The sequence below is a fragment of the Canis lupus genome, chromosome 32 (assembly GCF_003254725.2).
Source record: "Canis lupus dingo isolate Sandy chromosome 32, ASM325472v2, whole genome shotgun sequence".
In the NCBI taxonomy this organism is placed as follows: Eukaryota; Metazoa; Chordata; class Mammalia; order Carnivora; family Canidae; genus Canis; species Canis lupus.
This window is the reverse complement of record NC_064274.1, coordinates 20873632-20899990: the sequence shown is the minus strand read 5'-3', so window position 1 is coordinate 20899990 and position 26359 is coordinate 20873632. Positions and strand designations below refer to the sequence as shown.

The following is a 26359-nucleotide window of genomic DNA, read 5'->3' as shown; positions in this document are numbered from 1 at the left end:
AGTTGCTCCTGTCCCTCACACAATTGCCCTCCTTACCTGCTGATGCTGCAACGAGAATGTCACAAATCCGCACCTCAATACGAACACTCTTCTCACTCTCATTGGGCCCTGATACCCTGCTCTAGGCTTCCAATCCTTCCCCATACCTGTCCTTGCACGAAGGGCTACCTTGCTTTGCCCCCATTAATGGCTTTAGGGCAGAAGTTTTCAGGAAGGAGAAGGGGAAGGCCTCAGGTAACACTCGTGTGATACAAAACAAGATTTTTCTTCCTTTTCTGTAGACCCTCATTGTTTAAAAATAGGTATTATGTCATTCTAAAACCTTCTATTTTCTATCTTTAAAAGCTCTTACTTAGTTCCTTCATGTATTCTTCATGTATGATTTCCAGGTTGTTCTTTGCCCTAGTCATGATACTCTTGCCTGTGGTCCCATTTGGACACATTTCTATTAATGTAGCAACCAGAATGGAATGCACTCTTCACACACCCTTCTACTCTTCCAGAGAGCAGTGGGTTGTTACACTTGAACATCCTCTTAAATCTCTAGGCCATGTTGGACCTAGAGGTAGAAGCCTCTGCTACTGGCTGGATTTGTCTTTGAGGGTTACTCTCACAGGTTGTTTCTTCAGTTGTTTATCTTTTTTTTTTTTCTAAAGATTTTATTCATTCATTCATTCATTCATGAGAGACACACAGAGAGGTAGAGGGAGAAGCAGGCTCCCTTCAGGAAGCCTGATGTGGGACTCGATCCCAGGACCCTGGGATCATGACCTGAGCCAAAGGCAGACACTCAACCACTGAACCACCCAGGCGTCCCTTCAGTTGCTTATCTAAAATAGGAGGAAAATAATTCCAATATCTCACAGAGTTTTTATCTAGTATTAAATGAGAGCATGCAAGTGCAGGTGCTTTGTAAAAGGTAAATCTGTCAATACAAATAGGAGTTATTAACCTAAGCTAAACTGCACAGGCTTCTCCTGGAAGCCAGAGAACACTGCTGGCTCAAAGTGAATTTCTAGTGAAATGAAACCTTCACTTCTTTGTTGGGTGAACTTCTGTTAAACCCATCTTCCTAGGCTAGGTGCTAATCAGAAGCCCTAACCCTCCAGGTAATTATTTGAATTTAGATATAGTTCTATGTATTTATCCCATTTACATGTCTTATTCTGGCCCAGTGGTTTTTAAACTGTGGTATCAGCAGCCCAAGGCTTCCTTGAGGTGTGCCTGGACTGACTGCGAGTGTCTGTGACCTCTCTTCCCCCACTGAGGACTCAGCCAATTGGTTTGATATTTTGGGATACCATAAAGGATTTGGCTTGAAAAAGGGGGTCCACTGCTCCAAAAGACAATTGAAAACCACCATTCTAGCCTTCAGATGTTTTTGAATCTTGATGGTCAAGGCATGTTTTAACAAAATTATTCCTTGTATGGGTCCTTCTCCTATATGTGAATTTCTTCATGCCCAGAAAGTCCCTCTCACGAACTAGAGTGACTTCTGTAAGATTTGTTGATATTTCACCTCTTTATAGATATAGCAGCCTAATTCCTAAGTTGTTAGGAAATTTTAGTCTTCCCACCAGGGGATCTGATTCAGTAGATCCTGGATGGAGCCCTGGTATTGTGGGGGTTTTTTGCTTTTTTGTGTTTGTGTTTTGTGTTTTTAAATCTGTGCTGGTGAGTCTGATGCTCAGCTGACTCTGAGAGGCTCTGGTTTGCTTTTCTTGACAGGGTGTGGCATCTCTTCCCATTGCTTTCTGGAGGGGACACTTGGGGGAGCTGGGAGTGGGTAGCGTAGAGCTCTGACCAAAGTGATTTCACCAGCACATGAAGCTACTGTTCATTGCTTATGAGAAAAATATAATGTGGCCTATTTTATCCTTCATGGAATTTTTTATTAATCCAAAAATGCCAGTTATTTTTAAATCTGAAAGTCCTAAAAACAAAATGAGAAAATTTCCACTAAACAGAACCTCTTGTGCTGCAATTAGTATGCTAAAAATTAGCATCTTATAAGGATAGAAGCTAGTTATTTACTTGACAGGAACAATGAAGAAATAGACATTTTGTTCTTTTGCCCCTGCTGTCCTGCACACTTTAGGGTAGTGAACTGGGTCTAACCACAGATGCCAGATAGTGACCTGTCCTCCCCTTCAGAAATCAGCCTCCCTGGCCAAGATGCTCTTCCTTTCAGCCTCCCTTTCCTGGGGCTTTCTCCTGTGTCCCCAGCCCTGAGTACCCTCATTTGAGAGTGGGGGAAAGCAGAGTTGCTTTCTGTATCTCTGTGGCAGTTTTATTGACTGCCCCACTGTAATGCCATGGCAGGAACATTTCTCCCATATCCAGATGGGCAGCAGTATCCCAAAGGGCTGACAGTATAGCAACGCAGGATTCCTACCCAAGCCTGGTATTTGTCAGTTTACTTTAGAAAGAGAAGGTTGAGTGCAGAATATTCAGAGATTGCATAGTGAATTTTCCTTTTATTTTCTTAAGTACTTCTTTTCTCCTATCCCATTTTAAAAAATTAGGCATTTGATTATGGCTGGGCTCTTAAAGTAGAAGTCTTTTGAAAGAAAGAAAACTTGAAAATAAATTCTAAGTTATTTCTCTGAAATGTTTTACTGGGACATAGTTATCACATCACTTCTAAAAAGTGGGGGGGCGGGGGGGGGGAGAAAAAGAAAAAGACCTGAATGGTGTATGAACTCTGTGGTTAGCACTGATAGTATCTGTATGTACATAAAATATCAAAATCTGAAAATATCATTAATTCTGAAATGCAAGGTATAATTTTTAAGGAATGTAATCACCAACCTCAATAACAAAGTAGTCTTTGGAAGTGAATGGCAAAGCACTGTGGCTCCCCTCATTGAAAAGGCCAAGTGATAATCTATACCTCTTCCAGCTATATTTACTATTTAGATAAGTATTATGAGAGATAGGGCTCTTTTACTTGTTGAGATTTTTTCCTAAATTATACTTGGCACTAAGTGTTGAATTTCTAAAAATCTGGAGGGAACAGCTGGTGCTCTAATAAATATTCAGGCCAGCTATTTTAATGCTTTGTACTTCATTAAGTAGTCCTAATAAAAGGGGGAATACTTGACTTAAGCATTTCTCAAAGTATAATGTTTTGCTTCCAACAAAAATTTCCCCCAGCTGTTAATATTTTCCCCTAAGCAGCCTTAAAACTTAATTCTGCCAAGTAAGTAGTTGTAATCACTGTTGAAGCAATTAATGCCAAAAGTTCATCCTCCTGTTTTGAGGTATAGTCAGTCCTGTGAAAATGGCCCAGCCCTTTAACTGATGAAGACTCCATCAGTTAATTTAGAATTTAGAATTTAGAAAAAGTCTTTATTTGTGTCCGTCTTAGAGAATGATGATCCAGGTGCATCCTGACCTGGGCGTTCTAGTGCCGTGGTGGGAAGTGGGCAAACGAGTCTGGTGTTAAGGAGCTTGGACTTCAAGTGTGTCTGATTTTTAGCCAGCTCTCTTCCCAGGCTTTGATCTTAGGTTATTTAGCAACCTTGCAGTTCAATTTCCTCCTCATCTGCAAGATGGAATTCTTTTTTTTTTTTTTAAGATTTTATTTTATTCATGAGAGACAGAGAGAGAGAGAAAGAGAGCGAGAGAGAAAGAGGCAGAGGGAGAAGCAGGATCCCTGCGGGGAACCTGATGTGGGACTTGATCCCAGGACCCCAAGATTATGACCTGGAGCCGAAGGCAGATGCTCAACCACTGAGCTACCCAGGTGCCCTGCAAGATGGCATTCTTAGTATTAATTAATGTTATTAATACTAGTATTAAGACCTAACATTTGTCTTGGAGTCATGAGGATTAGAGAGTTAATATGTTTCAACTGCTTGGAATACTACTCTATTTTCCTCAATATTTTTGGTTGTTTTTTTCTTAACTTCTTTCAGAGCCATTAAAGTAATCTTACATGGTAACATATATTTTTTGTTCTCTGTAATGTTCTGCCTACATAAGTGCATTCTCAAAATAACTAAAGGGAAAAAAAGATCTAACAATATTCACAGTGTTCTTTTCATTATAATGAATGGCATGTAATTCTTATCGTGGATACCAGACCATGAATTTGCATCTATTGTTTGTTGTTAATTTTCCCCTTTTTCTTTACCCATTTAGATTCCCTTTCCATCTTCTTTGCAAAAACCATAGGTCGTGTCTTAGTGTTTTGTGCTGGGAAGTTGAGTTTCTGATGTTGAGCTCTGGTGTTAGGCCTAACACCTGATGGAAATAAAAACCATTTTATTAACATCTGTTGAATCCAGATATTGTGGTAATATCTCGATGGCTGCACCTATATATTTTTAGCTTTTTTGGCATCACAAGTCCTGCATATTTTGGTCATTGTTTTACTCTGTATTGCAGACAAATTCTGTAGATTGTGAAGGTGTCCTTGATGCAGAAGTAGAATTTTGGCCTGAACTACCTGGTCATTGACTAAATAAATGGGCCACCCATCTTGGTGAACGAGTGACTCTGTGGCTTTGTCTCTGAGGCAGTAATGGGAGGCATCTGGAGCTGTGCTCTTTGGCCTCCAGTAATGTCACCTGACTCAGAAGACCCAGGCAGGCTGTCCTAATATCTGAGCATAATCTTCTCTCTAATTGGGCTCAACTCTGGGAGAAAAGGCCAGGGCATGCTAATTTAATAGGTGTAAAGAGCCTTGTCACTCATTCTTATGCAGAAGGTGTACAGAAATCCTCCAGCCCTTGAAGGGCAGAGGAGGAGGAATGAAAGGGAAGGTAAGTAGAATTTTTACTATAGGATTCACTGGTAAGAAAGATCAATGGTAGTATGACATGATATTATAGGAGCACACTTAATTTTAGCCTACCTACAACATGCGCAACACTATTGGTTTCCCTTTTCTCTTTGTTCTCATGATCCATTGATGATTTATGACTTCCCTTTGGTGGACACTGAAGTTATCCTCTTGTCCTTCTGACCTGTGCCTGCCAGTTTCCCAGAGACCATGGAGTATAGCCACCTGATAGTCCAAACAGCAAACCTCAAAGTTCAGTCATCTTCAAACTGCCTGCATGGTTTTAGATAAACTCCTGAGTCACCTTAGAGTTTCTCTAATTTAAATGTGCATGCAGTTCACATGGGGAATCTTGTTTGAAATGCAGATATGGGGGGGGGGGTGTTGCCTGGATGGCTCAGTCTTTTAAGCCTTTAACTCTTGGTTTGGCTCAGCTCATGATCAGGGTCCTAAGATCGAGCCCTGCACCCTGCATCTGGCTCCATCCTCAGCGTGGAGTCTGCTTGTCCCTCTGCCTCTCCCCCTGGTTGCTTGTGTGCAAAATGTGCCCTTTCTCTCTAGAATGAATGAATGTATGCATGAATGCATGCAGATTCTGATTCAGTAGGTATGAGGCCAAAGTTCTGGCACTTTAACAAGCTCTCAGGTGAGGCCACTGTGGCTGGTCCACTGATCTCATTTTGAGTTGCAAGGATCCAGACCATTGCAAACGGATTCTTTTCTTTTAAATTGATTCCATTTTAAACCTTAAATACATTTATTAAAAAAAAAAACACTTGAAAAATATCGTTATTCAGATGCATACAATGACAATAATATGGCTTATTAACTTCTAGGTAGTGATTGGTGCCTGCTGGCAGGCCTGAGTCAGAAGCTTATTTTCCTTTGTCACAGTGGAGGTTAACAAGTGTACAAAGTGTTCGACATCCTGGCATCAAATGGAGACTTTCTCCTTAACTAGACTAGAGGATTAAAAGAGAGTTGAAAAGGAAATGACTTTCTTATTCAAGATTATTTAATGCCGGATTCGAAAATGGTCTCCTCTGGTACCCCAGTCACCAGGGAATCTCACTTTGGGGAGCATTGCTTTTAAGCAATTTGAAGGAAGGCATGCATTTGTAAGCTCCAGCCTATTAGTGAGATGGATTGATCTCCGGAGGTAAGTGGTTGGGAAGATGTGTTGAAAGTTTTGCCTACTCTATGTTCTGTTTCTTCTCAGGGAAAAAAGAGAGGCCCTCCCCATTGCTGAGAAGTTGCTAACTCGGGGCCCAATGAGTAGTTCTGTCTTAGGTAGAAAAAGGAAAATGCTTGAAAAAATTGGATCTCAGACTAATAGGAAGTTAACCTTAAAAACGGAAGAAATCTTGCGCAGTGGGTCCCTTCGACATCTCTGTCTCCTCTTCCTTTGAGTTATTATTGATTATGTTCAATTGGGAATGAGTCCATTGATGCATTTTTAAGAAAAGGGCACTTTCTTTATACTTTTCTACTGTAAAAACAATACAGCAACACTAATATACATTTTTTTGAAGGAAAAGAAATTCACCACAATCCCAGTAATCCTCTCTTTCGGTTCGGTTATGTTAAAAATGGAGACTCTTAATCAAATACCCTGAGGGCAGTGAACACACACCCCAAAACAAAGAAACAAAATATTTTTGAGATTCAGTTGTAATCACTTACAAGGATCTGAATTTAGCAAACCTCAGTTACTTAACTTTGTAAAGAAAAAAATGTGCTTTCCTGTCAATAGCTCTTAAGCATTTCTTCTGCCTTTCCCCCCCCCTCAGGATCACATTTAGAATGAGTGTTCCAACATACAGTACAAATATCTTGTGAATAAACATCAATTCCACACAACCAAAAAAAAAAAAAAATCAATAGATCTGCTTTAGGCATTTGAGAAACCCTGCACTTTTAAATCAAAGAGTTATGGTGTTAAGTAACTGAAAAACAAAAACCCCCAAACTCACTCTCTTTGCTTTTAAATGTTTTCAACATGACCTTTATGTAGACGGAAAAATATAGCTGGAAACTTTCTGAGCACCAGTTTTATTGCGGATGCCCTGTTTATCCAAAGGTGCGCAGTACCTGCCCACATGGCATTCATGTGAGAATCGCTACCTGGTGGTTTTTTTTTTTTTTTTTTTAATCTCATAAGTGGAATCCTAGGGAAGATAGTGTTTATTTGGTACTGGTTCTTTTAGCTTTGTCTATTGCTTTTGGAAAGAATAAATTGAATGAAGAGGTGGCTAGATGATATGATTATATGTGGCATTTTCATTTTTTTCCTGAGTCTGCAAGATTTAATAATCCCTAATGTTCTTACTGTATGCTTTGAGAGGTTTGAAGTTACTTTCCAGTGAGGATTTGAAACAATTGCATAAAAGTTGGAAAATCATGTTTTGCCCCCTTTTTTTTTAAGACACAAAATCAGTATTTTAAAAATGATAGGATTGGTGTCACTAAAAAGAGGATAGAAGTATTTTATATTTCATGAAAAACATATATTCCATTTAAATATCAATATACTTGGATTTTAAAATATCAACATATATAATATGTTATCAATATATATCACTTATGAATATTAAATATTGATCTAGATCCTTGGATTTTCTTTTTTGTAAGTAGGTATATGCTTTCTTTGGAGAAAGAAAAGCAACCTAAATGACCATATGACCTCCAATTTTATTTACAGTAAACTAAAATTTCTTTTATGACAGTATGGTGAAAATATGCAAACTAAAAGAAAATTTAAGTTAAAAATAAAAAAAAGATCAGTTTTAGTCTCTATGACAGAAACAGAAAAAAAAGGTTATGATTGTATTTTTGGTTCTTTTTTTTTTTTTTTTTTAAATTTTTATTTATTTATGATAGTCAGAGAGAGAGAGGCAGAGACACAGGCAGAGGGAGAAGCAGGCTCCATGCACTGGGAGCCCGACGTGGGATTTGATCCCGGGACTCCAGGATCGCGCCCTGGGCCAAAGGCAGGCGCCAAACCGCTGCGCCACCCAGGGATCCCTATTTTTGGTTCTTAGGTGAAGACTAGAAAATTAACTCTCTGAACTATAAAACTACTGCATCTTAATTGGAGGCACCAACAGATCACTAATTATTGCTAAGAACCTTTCAAAATGCAGTTTTTTAAAAAAATTGTGAGCTTTCTATTGAATATTGCCCACCTTGCCCCCCTTCTTTCTGTGAATTTAATTTCAGAATTGCGAAGACAGTGCTGTTTGCTTTGACTGAAGGTGAATCTCTTTCTCACTCCTTAAAAAGCTTACCCTTCTGATGACAGAACAGAAGGTTGGAATTATTTTCAGCAGGAGTGGCTGTGTAAATATGAATCCAGTGTTCTTTGGTGGGTCTTTTAGTGCCTAGGTATGGGAGCTGTCCTTTTGCTGGTCTTTTGTGGTCCTAATTATATTATCTTAGTGCTTCTGTGTCGAAAGGGACCTTGAAAGTTCTTACTTCCCTTCCCCACTGTTTCACCCCTCCTAATAGCAGAATCCTTTTTTTTTCCTTCCCCAACCAAGATTTTCAGCAGAGCCCCCAGGTTATAAAATAGGGAACAGCTGTGGTCTCTGGAGCCCCGTGACTGGGTGGGCTTGGCCAGCCTCCGCCGCGCTGCACGGGGACAGTGTGTAGAGGGGACAAGGAGACTCCTTGCGGATTTTGCATCTTGCTGAGGACGATGGGGAGGGCATTTAGGATTCACCTAGGATGAAGGCTGTGTCGGCTTGTGCTGTCTGCAGGCTGTGTGCACGCAGAATCGCCTCGTTTTCAAGTGCAAGTTCTTTGATTCCATTTGGTTCTTCTAAGCTGTTTTTGGTGCAGTCATTCTGATTAACATCAGCCTTGTTTATCTTAAGTAAGTATTCAGGTTATTTATTATGTATTACTCTTACTCTTTGGAATGAGCAGACTCAAAAAGTTGGCTTCATATGGATTCCATATGTGGCTTCTAAGTTAGCAGAAACACAAAGCCTTTCAATTAATTTGCACATAAAGTTGCATATTGAATAGATTAAGCTTGATGGCATAGGTATTATTTGAAATTCTTTGTCATCTCTAATATTGTTCATTTTTCATTTAAATAAGCTCTTAGGTGTTTGAAGATTCTGTGGTGATTGCCTTTATGAATTCATGTAGGTCCTATTTGTTTTTTTCTGTACTGCATGCGGATACCCATGGAATTTATTTTGTTTTGCACTGTTAGCTCCAGATAGTCCCACATGATCTAAAAAAATGGGAGATTAATTCTTTATAATTTAGCTTTTTCCTCTCCCATCCCCAGGATAGACAGAGAATACTGTCATATCTAAGGTCGTGGTTAAGAGTGAGACTCAGTGGGTTCAAATACTGGCCTTGACACCTCCGAGCTGTGTGACTCAACATTTACTCCATCACTGAACTGTTCCTTTTGGGCAAAAAGTGAGTCTACCCTTAGAATAATGGTGAAGGTTCACTGAGGTGATACATGCAGCTCTGAGAGGGGCAAGCACTCAGTGAGCATGGGCATTGTAATCAAGTATGGCAGGGATAGAGGAAAATTCAGGACAGGTGCAGGCTTTTGGTTCATTATCACCTGGGAAAGCTGGTGACGTCCAGGAGCCTCTGCTGTCCTTTAGGGAGATGTACTCTTTGTAATACAACTTCTCACTCATGGCAACATTTTCTTTGTTTCCTTTTGTCCTTCACCGACTGCGGGAGATTGTACCTCCATGCTTTCCTTTGGCAACTGGATCTTTCTAAGGGTTTCTAGCCAGGACAGCTGCTTGCTCCATTCCCGTATCTTCCTGGACCCTAATTTCCTTTCCTGGTTAGCTGCAGCTGTCCAGTAGGCCCACTCCTGGCATGACCTGATCAGCCCTCTGTTTCTATATCACAAATGCCAGCATTTCTCATGTCGTGCCTAGAGGGCCATTTTGAGGCCATAGACCTACCTAGGGTTTTTTTCTTTTTTTATGGTAGTATGTGCAGAACATTACAGTTCTAATAAAATAACATGTAGAGAGGTGTTACAGGCATGTTAAAGGCATAAGATGTTGTATGTCTAGAAAAGTATGTATTTTAGCTATCCAGCAATTATTAATTGAAATGAATTAGTTAAATCTAAAATAATTTTCGTTAGGAACAAAATAAGCATCCATCTGGGCCCTCTACAAAGGCTTGTTATGTACAAATATGTACATATGTTTATGAACATGTTTCTCAATATATTACTTTTTTTGATAGTAATTACAAATTTTCTAATTGGATTCATTATTTACTTACATACAAATTTTTGTTGCAAATGGTGTTTATGGGCTGTTGAACTTTAAGGAATCTGGCTTTTTAAATTGTGTTTTCACTGTATGGGATGTAAAAAGTATAAGTCTGGCAAGAAGAAAGTTGCCTTCCTTCCCAAAGTTAGTGCCTTTCAGAGTGTGAACATTTGCCAAATGGAATTTTTTCTCACTGTTTTTCATTTTCTGAACTATCATAAGTGACTTTCAACTCTATGGATGAAGATTTCTAGAACTGAAGTTTTGCCCAGATTGAGACCAGCTTCTACTCTGTCCGTTATTTTTTTGGTTTCTTGTTCATTTTTTAATTTTCAAATTTTTTTTTTTAAATTTAAATTCAATTAACATGTATTGGTTTCGGAGGTAAAGGTGAGTGACTCATCAGTCTTACATAACACCCAGTGCTCATTACATCACATGTCCTCCTTAATGCCCATCACCCAGTTACCCCATCCCCCGACCCACTTTCCCTCTAGAAACCCTCAGTTTGTTTCCTATGATTAAGATTTCTAAGCATAGAAAACTTCGAAAGGTGGAAGAGGTGAAAGAAAGGAGGAAGAGGAAGCAAAGGTGGTGTTGTCTTGAGGATAAGATGTGCTTGGGGGGTGGGGGGGGGAATCCCAGACTGTGCTGTTCGACTATGCAATTAAATTGGAGGGGGTGTTTCTGAGTTCCTTTCCAGTGAGGGGCCTATGCTGCTGCTGTTGTAATCCATGCCGTAAGTGTAGTGGGGGTTCAGGTGGAGGTTCTGGGACCATGAACTCCATAAAGACAGTCATCTAAATGTACGAATATACATAGGTTGTCAGGAGACACTCTTCCACATGTTTCTTGAGCTTCTACATGTCTTGCTGGGTGTGCCAAGAATGCTCTTTATCTGGGCCATTTCTTAGAGTGGTGTTAGCAGTGAGCGGTCTTGAAGGATGAGGTAATGTCTCTCCCTGGAATAAAGGGCAATCTCACTTACTGCTTTTTATAAAGCAGCAGGTTCCCTAATGCACAGGTCCTCAGCTGTGGTGTAGGCTTAAAGCACCATGTGCAACTTCCATCTGGGCCCCTCAGCACCGCCCACCTTGGACTTCAGGATGGGGAGAACAGACACAAACATGATGCTCATGCTCTCTGCTGGACTGTGAAGAATAGTCCTTTGTCCCGGACCCGGTGTCTTGTGTGTCCTTCCAGCTTCCAGAGACAGTAACAGGTTAATTTATTGTCTTGTAAGTAGGGTAAAAGCAAATATGGCTAGGCATAGGTGTGTTTTGTGTAAGTTGACTACTTCTCCAGTTAAATATATTCAGCTGTGTCCTGTTTAGAACTTAATCACCTGGGCCCGGCCTGCACCTAGTGTGGTTAGGATAATAGTGGGGAGTGGCTCCTCAGAGCTTCTGACCTTATCAGAGCTTCTCCTGTTCTTCCTATTCAGGCCACTGGCCTGTGCATCTCCAGGGAACCAAGGGAGACTGAGGCATCTTTGCCAAGAATTGTTGTATCCTGAGTCAGGTAAGATGTAAACTGACCTATGCAAGAGGTTGATCTTAGAGTAAGGAGCAGCAAAACCCAGAGGTATTGTTGGTAGTAAGAGGAGTGCCCACAATGTTAGGTCCCTAGGAAGACATCTAGAAGGAGAAACCTAGGGAAGTCCAGGCCAAGGTAGTGGGCCAGAGCAAAGAAGGGGCAGGAAGAGCCCATCTCAGAAACATCCTGGCTCTGCTGAATTGGACGAGGGAAGAAAATTTGTTTGCTTGTTATATTTGTGGAATGAATTGTTTCTCAAGCAGTTAATCAACCTATTGGAAAGTTACCCCGAGATCACCTCCAAGCTGGTTTATACAATTTAGAGAGTGTTCATAATTAGCAGTCATGCAGTTGATAAAAGGCAAGAGGAATATTTGTTTAGAACGATGTTGTTTTTTTTTGTAAAAGACCTGTAAAAGTGTATTTACTTGTTATCTGCAATATATATTTGTTCTTTCCTCCATGTAAAGAATATGTCTCTATGGTAATTAGGCCTGATACTAAGATTCCACATAGAGAAAGGACTCTCAGGGCTCAAATATGAGAAAAGATATTGAAACCTCACTTCTGTTGTTTCCACTGTGAATCTTATTGGCATTTAATCGATCAAATTCTAAGTATTTTTTTATTCGTTTAATGATACGTGAAAATTATTAACTGTCAGAAGCCATCAAAGTGAGATCCATGATGACTACCAAAATCTAAGGATTCCTGATTAAGTAAAAAAATATATTGGATCAGGAACTGGATTTTAATGGGGAATTATTGGTGGGAGTGACCCCTACCCCATCCCAGAGGACTGCCATATATAGCTACACAGGTTGTGGACTGCACAACTCCTTGGGATGTGCATGATGTTCCCCAGAGTTGTACCGTGTAGAGTCTTGTGTGCATTGGGGGAATCATCCGAAGGTTTAAATAAGTGGCATATAAAGTGAGTGATCCTTTTAAGTTGAATGGGTTCAGACATTTCTGCTTAGTGTGTTAAGTACCACCTGTGTCTTTCAGCCCTTGAGGAATCTGGTGGTGGTGATGTAGGTAGTGGGGGCGGGCCGGGGGGCTTCTTGTGGGGAGTTGGGAGCTCCCTGCCAAGGAGAGGATTCCTCTGTCTGACAAGGACTGCTTAAGGTGCCTTGGGACCTTGTGGAACTTGGCTGAGAAACCTCAGACTGGGGTCTACTCTCCAGTTGGTCCTTCCTGGGCCCAGGGAGACCAAAACTGGGATGCTGAACCTCTGTTACTGGACAAGTAAACCATTTGTTTGCTTATGTTAGTGAGTAAGCTTAATCACTCATTCATGTTCAGGATAATTAACCTTGTTTGCGAAGTGATTGTTCTTACCCGTGATTCAAGATTCAAAGATATTACCAAAATGAAGAGGCTGGCAACCAATTTTTTTTTTTTTTTTGGTTTTTTAATACAGTTACTTTCTTTTAATTACATCTTTGGATACACACATGCACAGTGTTTGCTGGTTTAAATGCACAGATTAATAGAGATCATTTTTTTGTATGGAAGATTATTGCATACCTCTGCAAGTAATTTTAGGAAGTAAAAACTAGGTATTAACATACAAACTTAACTTCAGTGTTCTGGATGCATTTTTGTAAAAAAGACTTGGGAGTAGAACTCTCCCCACTGCATAAAGACGCACTGCTGTTGCCCTTCTGCAACACACTGGTTCTGTTTTGTTCTGCCGCTCGAGCTTTGGGGGCTATAGCACAAGGAGAACGTCTAGCATCCTTATAGCTAGGTGGAGTTACCAGCCCCACATGTGTTCCTTATTCCCTATCCAGGCCTGCTGACAACCTCTGGGAAAGCCCAGAGGACTTTTCTATCACTCCTATGACCTTCTCCCCAAGCAGAAGTCCCTATATTTTATGTAAAGGGACTTTAAAAAGTGGAATGCTTGGGACTTGGCATCATCAGGTGAGGATTTGAATCCCACTTGAAATCTCTAGCTTTGTTGTCTTGGCTCATTAGAAGCTTTTTGAGGCTTTGTTGCCTCATAAGTAAAGTGAGTATGTTGAGAAACCCTTCTCTGTAGATGTCCCATGTTTCTTGTGCACATCTTATGAGTGGAGGCACTGGACTGCCTTTGTCCCGGGCTCTTTTTAAGGAGGTTTGTATAGTGAAAAGCCTTGGTAATTAAATTCCTGTGACAAAAAATACCTGGGTTTCCTAAGTTCAGGGGCCTTGTGGTCCAGTTCACCGTATGAGCCCTCTTTGCATTGTCCTGTAGGAAGTGTTGCTCAGGGAACTGGCACAAGGGCAGATACTGTGGCTACTGCTCCTGCTATGAGTAAGAAACCATCCTTTGTCTCTGACCCAAGACTTTAGGTCTCCTGCCAGTACCCGTGAAACTGTGGTAGGCTAACTTGTTAGCTGATTGGTGGGTTACAATCTTGGACCCTGCAAGTCTTAACTTGATCAATGGATGTTTGTACGCTCTGCTGCTTCTCTGCCACCTATCGCTGCCGTGGTTTGGGTCCTTGCTGTTTCCCACGTGCAGTGTCGTAGTACCCCCTAGCTTCCCCAATACCAGATTTCTCCCCATTCTGCTGCAGGGATGTTTCTCTAGTGGAAATTGGATTGTGCCACATTGCTGTGCTTTAAATATTTGATTGGCTCTTAATTAGGACAGGATTAAAGGCAGGCTCCATTATAGGGACCTTGCCTATTTCTCCCTTTCCATGATTCATATACTGTTCTCTAGCCACTTGTATGGAGCAAAGGGGTAGAGATAGTTGATGATCATTATGAACTACTCAGCTTCCCCAAGTTCAGTTCCCTCTGCGCTGTGACATAATATGTTGTGTATGCAGGTGTCACCGGTCTGCTTCCCATCCCCTTGTGGGAATTGGGGCCTGAGGAGTAGTGAATCATGAACTCAAGTTTTCTGACTAACTTTGCACTCACCTCTGCTTTAAATGACCTTTTCTACCATTTCTGTCCATCTTCCAAAGATACAGCATCTAGCACAGAAAGTTGTAAAGAATAAAGAGGAGGTCATGAGGGCAAAGCACTTACTCAGGGCCTGATGAGCTGTTTCTGGTGCTGCTGTAATTCTTCTTTTAAGAGTTGATGCCAGAGTGCCTGGATGGCTCAGTTGGTTCAGTGTCCCACTTTTGATTTTTGGCTCAGGTCATGATCTCAGGGTCTTGAGATGGAGCCCTGCAGTGGCCTCCTAGCTCAGCAGGGAGTCTGCTTGAGATTCTCTCTCCCTCTGCCCCCCCCCCCCCCATAATCAGCTCGCTCATGCTCAAACAATAAATTAATCTTAAAAAAAAAAAAGAGTTGGTGCCAGAATTAGAGCGTTTAGGAACTCTGCTAAACACTCTCTACCCCCACCCCATTATTTAGGTGTACTCCATTTAGCTGTTTAATCCTTTAGCATGTATTCTATATATATCTTCAGAAATATTTAAGCAATCATCAAAAATACGCCAAAATCTATTATAATATTGTAATACTGAAAAGAAGGCATTTATATCTTTTTTTTTTTCCAGCCAGTTGGATGGTGTCTATAGAGGGGGGCTGTGGAGTGTTCTTAGCTAGAGTACTGGCATGGCACTCTGCCTTTTTCAGTTTAAGTGACTCTGGGCAATCTGTTTTGTTTTGTAGTCTTTTTTTTTTTTTCCTCCCTTTTTAACAGCTTGTTTTCCACCTGATGGTCTTTGATTCACAGCAAATTATTTTCTAAAGGATAAATCAAAGGTGGGTTTAAATGGTTAAAATACAAGCTGACTATTAAATTGTGGGTCTTACAAGCCACCAAATCCTATGATATTCTATCTGGCTAGGTCTACCATTTGAACCATTTTGGACAATGGTCAGAAGATAGACATTGGTCAGTAACCCTTCCTCATGCAGACATTAATGGTGTTGGAATTGCACCTGTATCCGGCACTTGCCCCGTTGGCCTTCTCTGATGCTGATTTCAGTTGAGGGGGCCATTTCTCATGGGTTTGTGAAGTCCTTGTGAGACAGGGCCTGAATAGTGGGGTTTCATCCCAGGTCTTGATAGGGCCTGGCTCCCAGAAGGCATTCCATAAATTGTTTTGAATGCATGAATGACTAAGTAAGAAAATGTGAGTGTGCTTAGTTAACAGTAAACCACTAGCCAAATGCGAAAAAATCCTCCCCGCTGTGCCCCTTCTCTGATGTGGAAAGATGAGCTAGTGCAGGAGTGGGGGGCTGGCAGTGGCGGTTTGGGGTAATGGAAAAATGCTTATCACTATACTTGGCTTTCTCTCTGCCCGTGCCCTATCTCTTGCACCTCTCTCCCTGAAGGGTTAGCAAGTGAGGCTGTGGAGGAAGTCCTAAGCAGCTTATTGTCCAGACTTTTGGGCTCTGTTTTAGTTCAAACCTACAGGGCTTTCCAAAGAATGGGCATCTTTTGTCTCCTCTCTCACCTCCTCCAGCTAAGGTTTATAATCCTTTTTATCCTTTCATTCTCTTCACCTCTCTTTGGGTCTTCATCTGAAGAGACTTATCTCTGACACCATTTTGCTTATCTAGGATCCTCTTGCCTCCCAGAGCTGCAGATTCCTCCTTTGTGTTTCCTGGATATTTTTTCTGGGACCACTTTTTGAGTGAGTTCAGGTATGTCTATCTAGGCAAGAGGGGTGGTGGCTATCTGTGTTTGAAAATTGGGACAAGCATCTAATAATGGATCCCCCCCCTCATTTATAGACTTCTATTGTACCTAATACTTTTAGCATCCACATTAAACTGCATTTAATGAATTGGTTTTATTTCAAATAATAAGATTATTCAAAAGAAAAAGTACATATATATGCATGTCAGCTGACAATATTTGAAATAGAAACTTCTAGAAAATCTGAGGATGTGACATTCTTAGGTAATGAAACTTGATAACACTATAACCCAGACTTTGGCCCCGGTTTTCCTTTGTTGGCCTATGTAGGACAAGGCAAAAGGTCCTTTGTACCTATTTCTTTAGAGATAGCACCATGGAGGGGCTCTGTTACTCCCTATCACTTGAGCTTTTGTGACAGGATCTTGATATTTGAGTAGTATTTGCCTGCATGTGCTGTCGAGGTCACTGAAAAAAAATCAAAAACCTTGCAAACCAGAGGGTATGATAAAAATATAGTTGTTAGGAATTTTTACTGTGAGCATTTTTACTTAAGTGCACAAGAATTTTTGGCTTGACATAGAAGAGGTTGGACACTTCTGTTTTTATGTGTGGTATATTTCATGAAAACCCAGTAGTAGTATGGGGTGGCATAGCTATCGTAATCCAAATGATGCCTTTCAATATATTGATCAGATTATCTCAAAGGGTGACTACCAATCTTTTTTTTTTTTTTTTTTAAGAGAGAGAGAGCATGCATGTGAACAGGTGGGAAGGGGCAGAGAGAGAGAGAGAGAGAATCTCCAGCAGACTCCGCTCTCAGCATGGAGCCCAACACAGGGCTCCATCTCATGACCCTGACATCATGACCTGAGCCAAAATCAAGAGTTGAACACCGACTGAGCCATGCAGGCGCTCCGACCAATAATCATTGTAAATTGTTAATCAAAGTGAAGAAGTAAATGGGGATCAGAAGTGATTTTACAGATTTTCAATCCTAGAAATGATTTGCGATTTAAAAACCATCTCTACGGTTGAAAGGCAAACTCGATTTATCACTCAGAACTCTCACAACTTCATCTTCACTTGTATCATTGGGTGATATAATTGAAGAGGTCATGGCAAACACTGAGATGATTAAATTGTTTAGGTGAATCTGCCTGGTTTAGGCTGTTGAAGGATTCATTGACTTGTGGGTGAGGGAAAACTGGCAAGGTAGTTTTGCATTTCATTTTGACCTTACATTGCAAGGGATTTTTGAGGCTGTGTGAACAGGATTACAGGGCAAGCTTAGGGCAAGCTTTAGGGTCCTATAAGGAACTGGCTCTGGCTATCTAATGTTCAGGCCCTTTTTTCTACCCTACTCCCCCCCCCCCCCCCCCCCACTGAGCCAGAATGTTGGCAGCTTTCTGACCCATCACCAGGGTCTTCAGATGTTAACCTCCCGATCTCTTTCACATCTGCCCTCATTAGTCTGTCTACACGACCGTTGCCCTGGCTCGAGCCTTCACCCTCCTGATGGCACTGGCTGCCTGCTGGCTCTGCCTCCTGCCTTCCCTGTTGTCCTCTACCCTGAGCCAGAGAGGTCTTGTCTCACGTCTGTCTGATTGTGACACTCCCATGCTGTGTGTGCCCTCCACGGATTCCCGCTGTCCTTGCTCCAGCCTAAAATTTTCCTCATTATCTTCTCTTTCTCTAGGGCCCACTTTGCAGGCCTTATCTTCTTCTCCTCCCCATCCTTCCTCTCCCTCTCCCCCTTCCCCTCCCCTTCCCTCTTCCCCTCCCCCTCTCCTCCCCCTCCCTCCTCCCCTCCTCCCTCTCCTCCTCCCCCCATCTCTGTCCCCCCTCCCCTCCTTTTCCTCTCCCTCTCCTCCCCTTCTCTGCCCCCCCCCCCCCCTTTCTTTTCTTCCAGGAATCTTTCCTACTTCAGACCCTTTACATATGCTACCCCCAAATCAGGTTGAACGTTGGAATATTCTTTCCTACTACCCAGGACTTCTGAGTACCCACCATAATTCGGTTAGGTCATTGTTGTTTCTTTAGGTGATTCCTTGATTGTGTTCACATTAGCCAGTCAGCTTCCAGAGGGCCGGCCTATGCCTTGAATATGACCTTGGTGGTGGCCTCAGTCCCCGGGTAGGGGGTTTAGCCCCTCCATAGGGCTTGGCTTTCCAAAGCAGTCCTGCTTTATACTTGTAGTCCCATGTCCTAATAGTGTCCCCGTTCACTTGGAAAATCATTTCTCTCGGATAACAGTGTACATGGTGGTCCTATTTAAAACTGAAGGATGGTGAATCACTCAGGTAAATGGTTCAGTGGTCAGGGTCCCAGTGCAGGGTGGTGGACATTCATTTTTGTTTTTTTTTTAAACATTTTGAAGAGGTTATATTCCATTGGGCACCAGAGATCTTAGAATATGCTAGTGGGAGGTGTCAAGGGTGTTAAAGAAACAAAACACAGGTGGCCACAGGTAGGTACTTCTTCTGGTCAGAGGGTGACAAACTTAATTGGAAGGGGTTGAGGATATTTTCACCTTGTTGGGCCAGCAGACATGATGGTCCTTGCTGTCCTCATTCTAACATAAGCTCGTCCCCAGGTGGCAGTGTGTTTGTTGGGTACCTGGTGGGAAGCACTGAGATAATCTGCCTCAGTTTCCTGACCCGTCCACAGACTCAAAGGAATGATACGGACAGTGCCAAGTGATCTTGTTGACTTACAAAAAAGTAAATAAATAGATAAAAATCTAAAAAGCAACACAAGGAGGCTCTTTGGAAGGCCCATCCTGGCACAGGCTCTCAGAGACTCAGTTTCCTCTTCTCCAATGTGGCACCTACAGGCACCTGCCTCAGGGAAGGCTCTGAAGAACCCAGCAAGAATAATGCTTTGTAAGACACTTTCAAATTAGTAGTCCCTTCAGGGGTAAAGGGCTTTTTGCAACACTAGTCTGAAGATAATTTTTATCAAATCTCATAGCCTGAGGTCTCAAAACCACACCCGGGAAAGCCCTCCTCAGGCTGGCTTCTGTGCCATGGTTGTGCTGAGCCCTGAAGCACTGGATTCCTTCATGTTGGCCCTGCAGGGTCAGGAAGCTGAGGGAGACTTGCTGAGGCCCAGGCAGTCACGAGAGATGGCCAGATAACAAGGTGAGTGACCGTCTTCTGTTTGCTGAGTGCAGATATGTTCATTTCCTACACGGCACATTCACCCACAGTCTGGGAGGGACGATGCACATTAAAGCCTCTCGCTTCTGGAATGTTCTAGTGGATTCTGGCGGTGGGCTCTGTGAAATTTAGTGCTGCCTTTCTAGCTTTTTTGCCATCTTTTGTTTTGTAGGTTGTGTGCAAGGAGTATTCACTTTGCTTGCCAATTCGGCTTAGGCCAGAGCAATAGATTATGGGAGATGTGCAGGCCTCATAGAGATTTTGCTAGTCCAGTGATTCAGCAAAGCATTTTGTGAGATTGCTCTAATAATTAAATATCTACGATAGGCCGCATTTAGGTTGGCTAGTAAGAAAGGTGAAATGAGGTAATCACAATTATGTGATTTTTTTTTTTTTTTTTTTAAAGTTCTGGCATCTTGTGTTCTCTGCCTACCAGAAATATTCCAGCAGAACTGTGATAATGCCTTTCATCTGCTAAGCCTTCCAGATGGCAGTTTCTCAGCCGGTGAGCAAAAGAGGGAGCGTTTGAGATTTATGAGTAAGTTACTTCCCTTCCTTGGTATGACCCAGTGAACTCTTGTGCGTGATGTGTGCTGAGTGCCAGTGGTACGTTGTCTGAAGTCCTTCACCCTGCAGGGCCTTTAAAAAGCACTGTGCCTTCTGTTAAGGCAAGGACATCTTCAAATTCCCAGTGATCAATGACTGCCTTAAAAGAGCACTTAAAATGCTTTCTCAGGATACTTTCTGTGACCTAAGTGGACTCTGAGTTCCTTGAGGACAGAGGCTGTCCCTCCTGCTGGGCAGCACCAGTGCCAAGGGAAGCCTCGCTATGCCTTTTCCAGTTGGCACGTGGCCTCGGTTTCTGGGCTGTATTTATACAGTTCGTCTGCTGGCTCCCAGGTCCTCCCTTTTTCAGTGCAGGATGTTGACTGAGCATGCAGGCCTGGAGCTATAGTACGGATGGGTTCAGATAATTTTTGGATTTTAGGAGCTCTCAGAACAGTGGAAGAAAGACTTATTTATAAATACACCAAAGGGAAGTGGTGTGTAAGCCGAGGCTGGAGTGGTCAGGGCATGTGTCAGAGGTGAAGTGGCTGTGTGTTTTCAAGGTTTAGGGATTGGCTGAGCAGAACAACACTTGCTGTATTCCACCACCACCACCCCCCCTCCCCCCAACAATAAGAAAATACCCTCCTCCAACTTGCTAGGATGCAGAGCTGAGCCTATATGATGCATTCTGCTATGTGGACTGGGATAGCTTCAGTGCTGGTTCTCTGTGGTCCTTCTCCTTTGTCTTTATCCTGTTCCTTTTTATGTGGAGGGCGCTTGCAGCCTACCTAGGAGTGCACCTCTATTTGAACTCCTTTAGTTGATACTCAGAGGTTACCAGTTCATGGATCTCTGTTTTGTTCCCCAACTAAATTTTAAGCTCAATGAGGGTGGAAACCACTCCATCCACATCAAGCACAGTGGCAGCTGGTGCATACAGCAAGCATGTAGGCTAGTTGAGGTGTTTTTGTTTGTTTGTTTGTTTGTTTGTTTTTTAAGATTTTATTTATTTAAGAGAGAAAAAGCACTCAAGAAAGCATGAGCCAGGTGAGGGGCAAAGGGAGAGGGAGAAGCAGACTCCCCACTGAGCAGGAAGCCCAACACAGGGCTTGATCCTAGGACCCTGGGATCATGACCTGAGCCGAAGGCAGACGTTTAACTGACTGAGCCACCCAGGCACCCCGCTAGTTGAGGATTTTTACATGTCCTTATTACCTGGCTCTTTAAGTATGACAAGACGGTTCAGTCATGACTCAGGTATAAACAGAGTGGTGTGTTTTGTTTTATTTGTTTCATGGTTTTGTTTTTAGGAAAAGCACATGTCTGGTCAGTAGCATTTCATCAATTTGGTGTTCATTCATTCATTCATTCATTCATTCACTAGCAGGCTCCTCCTTTGGGAGCCTTTTTTCCTGTACTGAGTTTTTGAATGCTGTGTTTTTACTGCACTGGGGATTTTATTCTTTAAACTCTATAATTGTTTTTGATAAATCTCTATCTCTTGGATACTGGCTTAGAGATAATTCTTTTCTATTAAGTACTTCTTAGAGTGGTTGACCATAAACCGTTTGAGAAATCACCACTTTTATTAATGACTTTTGAGATTTGGCAGCAACTTAAATTGATAGTAATGGAATGTGCTTTGAGTGGAAAACTGTAAGATAGACAGCATTTCACTCTGCAAACCAGACTGGAGATGATGTATCTGACAGGAAAACATAACTTATTGGTGGTTTAGGTCAGTGTCTCAGGTAATGCAAGGCTCAGCAGTAGTGATTGCAACGTAAGAATTAAAAAGAAACACTTATGTGGTCGGGCACTGTTTTAAGTGCATATGCTATTCATATGCTTGTATGAATTTATTTAATCCTCCCAGTGACCACATGTAGTGTCTGTGCTGCCATTCTTCACCCTTTACTAATGAGAACATTGAGGCATGGAGAAGTGTGTGACTTGACGATGGGTATGGTCGTGTGACCACAAATAGTCCCTCTGGGACTGGAGATATTCTTTTTTTTTTTTTTTTCTTAAAGATTTTATTTATTTGACAGGATGAGCATGAGAGAGCATGAGCAGAGGGAGCAGCAGGCAGAGAGAGAGGGAGAAGCAGGCTCCCCATGGAGCAGGACGCCTGATATGGGACTCAATTGCAGGATCCTGGGATCATAATCTGAGCCAAAGGCAGGTGCTTAACCAACTGAGCCACCCAGGTTCCCAGAAATATCCCGATTATGTATAGTATGTACCTGGAAGATTGGGAAATTTGTAAATTATTCTTTTGGTGGTTTAGGGCAATTATGTTTACTGTTTCCATTATAGATTGTGTATGTTTATGATTGCTAGCTTTTCGTGTTTTTTACATTGTGGAAAAAAAACATGACTATGATAAGTTTTGAACTCCTTTAGAAGGCTTCTAAAACAAATAACATCATGTTTTGATAAGCTAAGAGACTTCCAAAGCATTCCTGTTCCCAGAGGAAAGTGGCTTCAGTTAAAAATGATGAACTTGGGGCACCTGTGTGGGTCAGTTGGTTAAGTTTCTGCCTTCAGCTCAGGTCATGGTCTCAGGGTCCTGGGATCAAGCCTTGCATTGTCAGGCTTCCTGCTCAGTGGGGAGTCAGTCTGCTTCTCCCTTTCTCTGTGCCCCCCCCCACCCCCCTCCAGGGCTCTTGAGTGCTTTCCCTCAAATAAATAAATAAAATCTTAAAAAAAAAAAAAAAAAAGAATGGATTAATGAGGGGTCCCTGGGGCTCAGTTGTTACGCATTGGCCTTTGGCTCAGGTCATGAATCCCAGGGTCCTGGGATTGAGCCCCATGTGGACCACCCTGCTCGGTGGGGGGTCTGTTGCTCCCTCTGCCTGCCCCAGCTCATGCTGTCTCTCGATAAATCTTAAAAATGATAAACTTTGCCTCTTTACCAAGTGATACTGGTGAGAAGGCTTTTGGAAAAATGTGAATGTGATTTATACATAATAATATGCTTTCTCTCTGAAGTCTTCTTACTAGAGCAGAATGTGTAACCTCTAGCTCAGTTATGGTATCCTAGCAAGCTGGCTGTTCTGTTGTTTTTTCAAAGCTGGGGCTGCAGATGCTTGTGCTTTGAGGGACGAGGCAGTCAGTAAGAAAGCCATTGAGGGTTGGAGGTGGGAATGCAGTAGGGAGTGATAAGGAGTGGGGTAAGGGGTCAGCCGTGCTTCTGCCCTCTGTGTGGGGAGCTGCTTTCCTCCAGTTGATGACTGACCAGAGAATATGTGGCATGGGTTGCCAGATAGAACCATTTTTTTCAGTTGGATCAACACATTCTTTAAATGAAAAATTTCCTGACTTCAATACTTAGGAAGAAAATTTAAATTAAAGCAGTACTGGAAAGCATGGTGGACCCCACATACAAAGGAGAATAGGGGACCTTGGAAGGAGCTTTTGCATCCATCCTTACACTCTCCTGTGGCATTAAATTCCTGCTTTTGTGTGCCTATTTGGTTGTATAGTACATAGATGTATACCTGAAAAGTTGTGTGTAAGCTAGTTTTGTTTCTTTTCTATATCTAAAAAATAGCCTTATGCCTTATTGTAGAAGATGTGGGCCTTCTGATGTGAGTCCTTGTACAGCCAGTAATCACTCAGTGTATTTGTTTTGCATGTTCGTTCTTCTGTGTTTAAAATGGAGAACACGGTTGGATATTGTATATTGCCTGAGTTAAGTTCATGAGCAAGGCCTGCTTTGGGTTACGCAGATTCTTATGGCTGTGGTGTTTGTTGTAATGAGATTTGACCTGTCAGGGGAGCTGTAGACACTTGGAAGAGTGTTTGGTCCTTAATACTAGTATCTAAATTCTAGGCATGTTGCCTGTATCTTCCAGTTTCAAAAAAATCTATGTCAATCTGTTTCTTTATAACCTAGTGCTGTTTCTGTTTCATTTTTTTTCTGCCTTGTTTTATATTCAATCCTTCTCTTTGGCTCACAACAGCAATCTGGTCCAAAGATTTACTTTTTCTATTTCCAACGCTATCATTATTTTTATGTAAAAAGTATGCTTTGAGTTACAGCAATTCATGAAGCTCAAGCTTCTACTCTGTAGGGAGAGAAAGAGATGTCATTTGCTACAGAGTTGATACAGACAAATGTCCTGCTGCATGCTGTGTTTCCACTGTAATCCAGGGGTTTATTTTTGTGACACTTAAAGAAAAATGACCATATTGGGGCTGACGCTAAGCCAAGATGACACAGGCCCAAAGTTTTTTTTTTTGGAGGAGTGGGGGAACAAGGGGATAGAAACATTTGGAAGAAATAGTCCTTTTTCTCCTTCCTTTATGCATTGTGTTTTCATTAACAGATTATTGAATGCATTACATTTACTCATATAATTCCGTTTCTTCTGGGTTTCCTGAGCACCCTTTGCTGCTGCTTTTGGAACAATTTCAATCTTGTATGAAAGTTTTAAGAAGACTGAAAATGAACTTCTACATGCCTTCACTGTAAGGCTCCCTTCGAGTTTCTTCAGTTTTCCCAGTTATGTCCTTTACATCTTTCTAGCCTCCTTCAACCTGGAAGAGTTCCTCATTCTTAGCTTTCAGGATGTGGACCTTTCGCAGGCCAGTAACATAGAACATCCTTCCTTTTCTTTGAGGATGTTCTGTATTCCTCCTGCAAATGTCTGTGAGGAGAGATGGGCTGTGCCTACGAGGAATTGGTGGCTCCTTCCTTTAGATTTTTACAGCACTCCACTAATACTTTTATTTGAGTATTTAGGATATTCAATCAGTAAGTATGGTTTCTTTCTTTCTTTTTTTTTTTTAATTTTTATTTATTTATTCATGATAGTCACAGAGAGAGAGAGAGAGAGAGGCAGAGACACAGGCAGAGGGAGAAGCAGGCTCCATGCAGGGAGCCCGATGTGGGACTCGATCCCGGGTCTCCAGGATCACGCCCTGGGCCAAAGGCAGGCGCTAAACCGCTGCACCACCCAGGGATCCCAATAAGTATGGTTTCTTTGTGCTAAATGGGGATACATTTATGAATACAATGGATTTAAAAAAAAAATCCCTGCTTTTGTGAAGCTTACATTTTAGTGAGGGTAACATACCACTTAAAAGATAAATAAATAAACTAGCGGGTAGCCCGGTGGCTCATTGGTTTAGCCCTGCCTTCAGCCCAGGGTGTGATCCTGGAGACCCGGGATTGAGTTCCACGTCGAGCTCCCTGCATGGAGCTTGCTTCTCCCTCTGCCTGTGTCTCTGCCTCTCTCTCTCTCTCCCTGTGTCTCTCATGAATAAATAAATAAAATCTTAAAAAAAATAAATAAACTAGCAAGTATGTCAGATAGTGATAGGTGCTAAAGAGGACAAAATCTGGTGGAAGAGAGTGGGGCAGGTATGATGGTTCTTGGTAGGGTGGCCATGGGAGGCTTCCCATGAGGGTGATTCTGGAGCAAGACTCACAAAAAAAGTGAGGTAAAGGCCATGCTGATAGCTGAAGGCGTGCAGTCCAGGAGGAGGGAGCCTAGAGGGTACAAAGGCTGTGCCTCAGATGGGCTGGGTGTGGGGAGAAGGCAGCATGGTGGTTGGAGCCAAGGGGAGAGTGATAGGAAAAGTGAAGCAGGGAACCAATCAGGGCTTATGGCCACGAGGGTCATGAGAAGCCTTTGGAGAGTTTTGAGCAGAGAAGTGACAGGATCTGACTTACGCCTGAGAAGGAACCCCCTATTATGTAGGGAATAGCAGGTATGTGGGGATAGCAAGAAGGGTAGAAACAGGAAGACAGATTAAGGGAATGTGGAAAGTCCTTCTGTATAGTTTTGTTCTCTATGGCACATGGAAGTGACTTAGTGGTTCTCATACTTCAGGATCCATAAGACTTATGTGGGCTCTTTGTGAGCAATGCACAGCTTTTTACTTAGAAACTTGAATCCATTAAGTCTCACCTGTACTGTTAACATCTACCCCTCTCCCCCCAAGCAATTCTCAGGTGAGTGGTCCTTAAACCACAGGTTGATAAAGTAACAAGTGAGTTTGGAAGAAGTGAATAATTGGTTTATGGAAAATACTTTAAATGTACTCAGGTATGAAGTGTTTCTTACTCTTCTTGCTTGGTTTCTTACATATTATTCAACTTCTAAAAATCTAATAGTATGAATTTTCTCTTGCAACTGATTTAGTGCATAAAGATCTAACTAGGCAAGAATATTTTTTAAAAGAGAAGTGTGTTTTGTAAAATAAACACAATACTGACATGCTACTTTCCTGCCTCTAAGCATGTGGGTTCAGAAGGAATGAATAAATGGTACCAGTAGGATTCATTCACAAAGAAGCTATTAACTGTATTCAAGAAGAAATTGTATTTAAAGAGTAGGTTGGATGAAGCCACAAAAGATATGAATGAGTATTTTCGATACAGATGGGTATTTAAAAGCAAAAGTGGACTAGATCTGGCTTGGCATTGTATTGTACCAGAGGT

The 26359-nt window shown here is 41.9% G+C and overlaps 1 protein-coding gene across 3 annotated transcripts in view; it reads left to right on the top strand.

Moving 5' to 3' along the window:
* TSPAN5 (tetraspanin 5) overlaps positions 1-26359 on the top strand; it is a 170898-nt gene that overhangs the window by 8446 nt on the left and 136093 nt on the right. Inside the window, exon 2 of one of the 3 annotated variants that reach the window (XM_025423746.3) lies at positions 19763-19861. The exons of the other annotated variants lie outside the window; for them this stretch is intronic. Coding sequence (XP_025279531.1) covers positions 19844-19861 — 18 coding nt within the window. The 5' untranslated portion in view covers positions 19763-19843. The remainder of the gene's footprint in view (positions 1-19762; positions 19862-26359) is intronic. 3 annotated transcript variants of the gene reach the window in all.